We start from the raw sequence: 9,169 nt of genomic DNA on the forward strand, positions 1-9,169 counted from the left end.
ACTTATTCTGACATCACCTAAAAGTCTCATCCAGACACAAACACTGGTCCCCACCAAGAGGACTACTCAAATGTTTAGAAACCAATAATATATATATATATAGTCATTACAAAATAATAAAAGCAATAGTATACAACAGAGAGATGATTCACAAGGGAAAAAATATCATCTCCCAAAACTATATATTTGACTTGTTACCCTCCCAGTCAAGGACTCCGGCCAGGACAAAACCAAGTAATCCCATTCCAAGACAAAGGCAGAAAGCAACACGGAAAACAGATACAAGGGGATAGACATCGCATGACCTCCTGCCCAGTGTGGGAGGTCAGGATCCCCACCCAGGTTGACATCAATATATACATACATAGACATGAAGAATTATCAATAAATTCAAAGAAAATGCAGTTGAAAAATATAAACAAATACTGAAATTCTTAATTTCATACAGATCCACTAGATAAAATGTCATTGATACATTTGTACACACATAGAATTACGTCAGCCAATTCCAAGAGTATTAATTTGATTTGATAATTATTATTTTAATGTGAAATAAACAAAAGTTTTAAGTAAAATCTCCAACAGTTTCGTGAAATTTTCTTTTACGAAAAGTCACTCATTCAGTTACTACTGCTTTTTGAGAATGATAATAATAATAATATTAATAAAACAACATAATAATAATAATAATAAATAATAATAATAATAATAAAAATAATAATAAAATAATAATAATAATAATAAAAATAATAATAATAACTTGAAGAAGCTACATGTGTGTAAATCATGACAACAGTGGGACATGACGACACGTACAATTATGTCGACTGTGAAAATTGCATACGGACTACTTTTACAGACTAGTTTAGTGAAAACACTGAAAACTTACTGAACAAGTACTGTCTTGTTGGGTGGAAGTGTTGCACATCTGACTTATGCTATGCATTTCTATTGGTTGATGTGCCTCGGAAGTTTAAAAATGAATTTTGATTTGTGCAGTGGTCTAGGCTAAACATTGTACGAAGAGGGTTTTTTAAGTTTTAAAAACAAAGGCAAAAGAAGAAATCAGTTGTCAACACAACAAATATATAATTAAAAAATTAAAAAGTGTCAGGTAATTCTACTTGAATGCAAATAAAATATTAAAAATTAACAGCTAATTCCAAGAAAACACTGGATACAAATACAAAAATGAACTGGAAGAATGGAAAACATGTGATAAAGATGGAAATGAGGAACTGGTGCTTTGTGGCACATGTGACGTAAATATATTAAAAGGAATTTTGTTATATTCTTAGATTTGAAATTTTTTTAAAATAAAATTATATAGCGCAATTACCATAATCAATGTGCTCCACAACGATTAATTTATTACCCCAGCAGACCGAGGTGAACCAAATTTCGGTTTAATACAGTGCACAAGTTGCTTGTTAAACAACCTTACATACTTTTTAACCATTATCATCAATCTGGAATCTCATAACATGCATTCAAATAGTTATACATTTATCAAAATATGGTAAAAACAAGTTGGTTTTAAATAAGATGAGAGACAAGAGATTTGCAATCATAAAAATTAATAACAACAGAATTAAAAACCTCCATTGACTGGAATTAGACAATATCCAAGCAATTTACAGCACCAAAGTTATCATCATCCACATTTCATGGCCATTTGACCAGTGGAGCCAAAATAAAGAGATTCCAAATCCAACACATCTTAATGGATTTATCAGAAGCATTTGGTTGAATCCACAATATCTTATTTAGTAAGCTCTCTGTCCAAAGGGATAACAAATATATAGCTATTAATCTTATTAAAAATTATCTGAGTGACAGAAAGCAGCAGATAAAAACTTGAAAATAATATAGTTAACAGCAGGACTAAAATTAGAAAAGGTGCTCCTCAAGGGTCTATTCTAAGACCCAAATTATTTAATGCGCGCATAAATTATGTCTTTCATTTTATATTTTTTAAAAAGGAAAATTGTTCAATTATGCTGATGACAACACTTTCTCTGACCCAATTTTATATGAAATTTTAGAAAAAGAGAGCAAAATTTTAATAGTGGTTTGAGAAATACCACATGCAAGCAAATCCAGACAAATTCCATACTGTTGCAGAGGGTAAAAGGAATTTAACAAAAAAATTGACACTTCATATTGATTTCTCTGACATTTTGTGAAGAGGTTGTCAAACTTCTCAAATCAATATTGATGATCTACTAAATTTCGCCTATCATCATCTGGTGACATTAAAAAACAATACATATATTCTTTTCAATGATCAAATATTGTAAATGTGCTGAGGTAAAGATTATTTCCATAAGAAAAAAATCTCTTTAATCTACCCTGCAGCAATACTTTGAAATGACATCTAGAACATTTATGACCTGCTAATTGCCAGTTGTTTCTCACATCAAATCATGTCATGGTATGGAAAAGATTGAGTCTGCATTGCTTGCAAACGACTAGTTATCAGCTCAATCCACACTTTTTAATGAAATTTTATTTTATTCTATTACTTTCCTTTTTATTTTTTTGCTTTGTTATAAGTGTTTTGATTATTTTCATTTTTATTTATATATTATTTATAAATTCTTGCACAACAAATATCATTATCTTTGAACTTGTGAAGCTAAAATAAGCTCTAATTAGGAAAATTCATTTTATATATTTTTTAATGCGCCTATATGAAATTGTGTATGCCAACAATAGATAAATATTAAACTAAATTCAATTGAATTGAACACAAGGGATGAATTTTTATTAATCATTCTCCAATATATTCTTAATAACACAATTACTTGTGAATAAGTTATGATATTTTGATTTATTCTATTAATTCCTCCTTTTATATTTGTTTTAACTGACAGGGGCAGGATTTTGATATTGAAGTCAAGATGGGGCGATTTGGTGTTTTTTTTTTGTTTTTGTTTTTTTTTGTTTTTGTTTTTTTGTTTTTTTTTTGGGGGGGGGGGGTTACATCTTAATTATTTTTTGCTGGCAGGGGAGGAATATTGATAACATTCAAGTGAAATGCTTAATCATTATCTCAATATAAAACATTAAAGTAAATAAAGCTTTTTAATAACAGACTAAAATTGTCACTCTGGTGATATTTGTCGGTCTGTAGCGTATATAGTTTGCACAAGATTGATTAATACCTGCCAATGTGTGTAAGTAAGGACCCAGCTGGTCTTACACGACCCCAATCCAGACAAAACTTTATGGATCCACTGCAGAGATGAGAAAGAAGCACCAGATTTCTTTCACGAATTGGGATGAGAACATGACTTTCATGAGAGGGAACAAGGAGAGTGAAAAATAAGACCTTCACTTCTTTGAAAATGCCACCTCCTAACTTAATGTGAAGTCATTTTGACTTTAAATGTTGAAATAAACAAATGTATGGCTTTAACCGATGACATACTTACAAGTAATGATATTAATAAAAACTCTACCACCTTCAGGGAAACATCTTACCTACGAGACTTTTTTTTGGCACTCTCTGCTTTTCCTTTAGATTCTGGAGTTGCCTTTTTTGCACTTGATTTGGCCCCACCTCCCCTAGAGGTAGACTTGCGTGGAGTGTACTCCACACTATTATCTTCATCCAAATCATCATCCTCTAAATCACTATCCACTTTTCTTTTCTTCGGGGATTTTGAAGTCCCATTTACCTTGGACTTATTATTAGCTTTAACAACACTGCTGCCTCCTCTTGAAGCAGATTTCCGTGGTGTGTATTCCACATTGTCATCACTGTCGCCATCATCATCGCTATCAATGACCATGGAATTCATCTTTGAGCTAGGCCTACCCCTTATATTAGTATTCTTTTTATTTGCTGATGACAATTTCACGTTCTCTGTCTTTTCTACTTTCTTAGCTGAGGATTTAGCTTTGCCTGTTGACAAAGGTGAGCCTCTTCCACCACCATCACTTCCTCCTCTTGATTGACTTTTCCTGGGCGTATATTCAACCATATCCTCTTCTTCATCCTCATCTGTTAGCGGTGAAGGAGAACGCCCTACATTCCTCTTCTTGCTTTTATTTTTACCTCCGCTTTTATTCTTATTATTTGTCACAGTTCCACTCTTATTCTTCTTACTAGCCACAGGGGACAATGCCGCTTTCCTACCCTTGCTCATCCCTTTCTTTTTACCAGCTCCAGAAGCACCGCGGGGAGAAGGAGCACTAGAAGTTTTAGACTTTTTCTGAGGAATGACTTCCATTGACTTGACTTTGGGCATGCCTCTGGATTTGGTACCCCTTGGGACATAGGAGTTTTTCTCTTCATCATCATATGCATCTTCTTCCTCAGAGTCATCTTCCCCTGCTAAGATGGATGGTGATGGGATGAAAGGGGCCACAAGCATGAAAGACCCACTGGCACCAAGACCACTCAACTGTCTGGATGGAAAAAATAAATAAATAAATAAATAAATTTGCATTTATGTCTTGACATAGTGTGAATTGGTGATGCTAGTAAAAAGTCCAAGGTAAATGGGACTTCAAAATCCCCCAAGAAAAGAAAAGTGGACAGTGATGTAGAGGATGATGATTTGGATGAAGACAACAGTGTGGAGTACACTCCACGCATATATATATATATATATATATATATATATATATATATATATATATATATATATATATATATATATATATATATATATATATATATAATATATATATATATATATATATATATACACATATATAGTGTATTTGACATCCATTATCTGTGACTGTATTTTTTCATATCTTGTCAAGCTTTTGATAATCATAATTTTATTTCAAGACGAGCCACACAAGTTATCAATAAATGAAAATAAATTGTTCCATTGCCAACGATGTTGAATTCCAGAGTCAATGATAATATATGCTCAGTTGATATTTTTTCAATGATAAACTTGAATAAAACTTGCTAATTTTAGTCGATTAAAAATATGTACAGTATTATGTTTCAGTGATATAACAACCAGCTTGTCTGTCTGAGGAGAGACATCTCTGCAAGCGACAAGCACACATTAATAGAATTATTAGAAGTCACCATTTCTATTGAAAGCTTTGACTCCTTGTTTGCGAGATGTTATCTTTTTAACACCACAGAGATAGGTGATGATGCTTCTCATCCATTGTAAAAACATATAACAATAGCCCAGAGAAGCTGCCAGATAATATCTGTTGGCAAGAAGTACGAGAGACTCACTGACGGGTCTTTTCTTCCCACCAGCATCAAGATTTATAATTCAGAACTGTGACCTGTAGTCTTTCAATACCCATCATTTTCATTTAAAAATCATAGTAATCATCTTTCATTGTTGATAAAAAATATGTTTATAACGAATTCGTTTCTATTTTATCTACTTTTTCTTGCTATATCTATACATCACCTAATATATGTGCAGTATACAAAATATATCTTTTTTAAAGTATTAATATCAATTTCATAGATGCATTTTTATGATATATTATAATATTTGTATTTTACTTATAAAACTATGTAAATACATTTTATGATGCTGATTTATTCATTCTTGTAATTCACGTTTGTCAAACCATTTTACTCATGGATGAATAAAATTTTCTTTATTCATTTATTTTATTATTCAATCTTATCAGTATGAATAGGCAGGCCTTCTACTTACTTGATCATTTTCTTCTCCACAGCTCTAATAAGGGCCTTCTTGAATCTGTCTGGCTTAGCATCAATACCAAAGTCAGGGTGATACTTACTCACATATTTTTTTATTTGATTGGCAGATGCTGATTTGGGATCATGGCAAGCAATGATGGCTGCACAAATACGATCCTCTAGCTGCTCAGCTGAAAAAAAGACAGAAACCATGACAATGACAAAAAAGTTGTGGCAAGCAATGACAGCTGCACAGATATGGTCCTCTAGCTGGTCAGCTGAAAGCATGACAATGACAATGACATGGTGGCCAAATTTTCAAATAGCTAAATTGGGACAACCTCCTATCACGCACTACCGTCACGACTCAAAATAGCAAAATGTTTGGACTACTATAAAATGTAATCTAGAATGATATTGCTAAACATTACATAATTTCTATGTGTCTTTTCCTTTTCTTAATTTGATGATCAAAAAATATTAGTCCTGGGACACAAAGGCCATTTCCATTCATATAGACAGACCAATCGGTTTTTTTTGTTTTATTTTTTACTTTTCCTCCAGATTGCCAAATCAGGACAGTCCTGATTATATTGGACAAGCATTGGCCCCTTTGACAATGGTTAGTGAACTTAAATTGACGTTTTCTTGAAAGTTGCATTTTACGCACTTTTTTTTATTTTTTATTTTTAAAATCTCAGCAACTAAAATAGCCACATACTTCATGTTTTTAACTGATGCTCTTTATAGGTTGTTCTAAATAGCGGACTATTTAGATTTTTTTTTAATGTTTCCATTTTTGAAAAATTACACTTTTTGTGTAAAAGGGTGGCAATCTTAAAGCAAATATTTTGACATTTTTGAAAACATAGCTTTTTAAATCCTTTCTTTAAAAAATATAGCATTGTGGAGAACATTGTGCTTATTTGAGTCAATAAAAAAATTCATACGGCGCACAACTCTACTGAAAGATTTGAAAATTAGAAATGTATTTTTTACAGATAGATAAACAGATAACTTGATTTCCTTTTATAATTTAAAGTCAGTTTGAAAGTTCGTTGAGTCAAACAGATAATATCATAAATATGTACCGACGACACTTGACTCTCAAAATCAACTAATTTTGACACTGTAAAAAGTTGTCAATTTGTGTCATCTATTTATGACATCAAGTATTATTATTACTTCCGTTGTGTTGTTGATTTAGCGGTGATCAGTTTTGTTATGTAGTAGTATGTTCTAATTGTGTGTATGTTTGTGTGTGTGTGGGTGTGTGTGTGTGTGTATGTTTGTGTGTGTGTTGTGTGTGGTGTATACATGTGTGTGTGTGTGTGTTGGCATTTTTCAGCAAATCGTGGCATTCATAGTGATATTATTCACTTGATCACATGAAGGTATTTCAGTCGCCATTTTGATTCTTTTTTTACTATTAGGGTTAGCTCGAGAGGTTAGTCATAAGTGTTATTAAAGGTGCTAGGGTGTTTGTTTTTCCATGAGTTAAGTAAAGGGGAGACATTCCGAAAGCTCCTACATCCCCAATATTCTTTAAATTTGTATTTTCACTGTTGATATTTTGTCAGGCATTTATTTATTCAGTTTGTCATTATATAGAAGTATTTTAAAAACTCTAGAACAAACCTTGATAGATTTGTGAAAGTTTAAAATTTCCTAATTTGACCATTGTTTTGATTTTCGGCCGCCATTGTGATTTGTCAAGTATTGAAAGGTAGTGCAAAGCAGTCCGAGAGTTGTTTTTTTCTATTAGGGTTAGCTCGAGAGGTTAGTCATAAGTGTTATTAAAGGTGCTAGGGTGTTTGTTTTTCCATAAGATAAGTAAAGGGGAGACATTCCGAAAGCTCATACATCCCCAGTATTCTTTAAATTTGTATTTTCACCTTTGATCTTTTGTCAGGCGTTTATTTATTCAATTTGTCATCATTTTTTCTATTAGGTTTAGTTAAGTAAAGGGGAGACATTCCGAAAGCTCCTACATCCCAAGTATTCTTTAAATTTGTATTTTCACCGTTGATATTTTGTCAGGCATTTATTTATTCAATTTGTCATTATATAGAAGTATTTTAAAAACTCTAGAACAAACCTTGATAGATTTGTGAAAGTTTAAAATTTCCTAATTTGACCATTGTTTTGATTTTCGGCCGCCATTGTGATTTGATAAGTATTGAAAGGTAGTGCAAAGCAGTCCGAGAGTTTTTTTTCTATTAGGGTTAGCTCGAGAGGTTAGTCATAAGTGTTATTAAAGGTGCTAGGGTGTTTGTTTTTCCATAAGTTAAGTAAAGGGAACACATTCCAAAAGCTCCTACATCCCAAGTATTCTTTAAATTTGTATTTTCACCGTTGATATTTTGTCAGGCATTTATTTATTCAGTTTATCATTGTATAGAAGTATTTTAAAAACTCTAGAACAAACCTTGATAGATTTGTGAAAGTTTAAAACTTCCTAATTTGACCATTGTTTTGATTTTCGGCTGCCATTGTGATTTGATAAGTATTGAAAGGTAGTGCAATGCAGTCCGAGAGTTTTTTTTCTATTAGGGTTAGCTCGAGAGTTAGTCATAAGTGTTATTAAAGGTGCTAGGTGTTTGTTTTCCATAAGTTAAGTAAAGGGAACACATTCCAAAAGCTCCTACATCCCAAGTATTCTTTAAATTTGTATTTTCACCGTTGATATTTTGTCAGGCATTTATTTATTCAGTTTATCATTGTATAGAAGTATTTTAAAAACTCTGAACAAACCTTGATAGATTTGTGAAAGTTTAAAACTTCCTAATTTGACCATTGTTTTGATTTTCGGCTGCCATTGTGATTTGATAAGTATTGAAAGGTAGTGCAATGCAGTCCGAGAGTTGTTTTTTTCTATTAGGGTTAGCTGAGAGGTTAGTCATAAGTGTTATTAAAGGTGCTAGGGTGTTTGTTTTTCCATAAGATAAGTAAAGGGGAGACATTCCGAAAGCTCATACATCCCCAGTATTCTTTAAATTTGTATTTTCACCTTTGATCTTTTGTCAGGCGTTTATTTATTCAATTTGTCATCATTTTTTCTATTAGGGTTAGTTAAGTAAAGGGGAGACATTCCGAAAGCTCCTACATCCCCAGTATTTTTTGAAATTTGTATTTTCACCGTTGATATTTTGTCAGGCATTTATTTATTCAATTTGTCATTATATAGAAGTATTTTTAAAACTCTGGAACAAACCTTGATAGATTTGTGAAAGTTTAAAATTTCCTAATTTGACCATTGTTTTGATTTTCGGCCGCCATTTTGATTTGTTAAGTATTGAAGGGTAGTGCAAAGTAATCCGAGCGTTGTTTTTTTCTATTAGGGTTAGCTCGAGAGGTTAGTCATAAGAGTTATTAAAGGTGCTAGGGTGTTTGTTTTTCCATAAGTTAAGTAAAGGGGAGACATTCCAAAAGCTCCTACATCCCCAGTATTCTTTAAATTTGTATTTTCACCGTTGATATTTTGTCAGGCATTTATTTATTCAGTTTGTCATTATATAGAAGTAT

The 9,169-nt window shown here is 32.2% G+C and overlaps 1 protein-coding gene across 5 annotated transcripts in view; it reads right to left on the reverse strand.

Moving 5' to 3' along the window:
* Positions 1 to 2,530: 2,530 nt before the first annotated feature.
* The window catches only part of LOC144972667 (uncharacterized), a 47,942-nt gene continuing 41,303 nt past the window's right edge, over positions 2,531 to 9,169 (reverse strand). For all 5 annotated transcript variants that reach the window (XM_078914149.1, XM_078914150.1, XM_078914151.1 and 2 more), the window contains exons 10-11: positions 5,658 to 5,835; positions 2,531 to 4,416 (exon numbers count right to left, since the gene is read on the reverse strand). In XM_078914149.1, the coding sequence (XP_078770275.1) occupies positions 3,483 to 4,416; positions 5,658 to 5,835 (1,112 nt within the window). In that variant the 3' untranslated portion in view covers positions 2,531 to 3,482. The remainder of the gene's footprint in view (positions 4,417 to 5,657; positions 5,836 to 9,169) is intronic.

This window comes from Berghia stephanieae, chromosome 5 (genome assembly GCF_034508935.2).
Source record: "Berghia stephanieae isolate SIO BIC M18660-M18661 chromosome 5, UCSD_Bste_1.3, whole genome shotgun sequence".
Taxonomy (NCBI): Eukaryota; Metazoa; Mollusca; class Gastropoda; order Nudibranchia; family Aeolidiidae; genus Berghia; species Berghia stephanieae.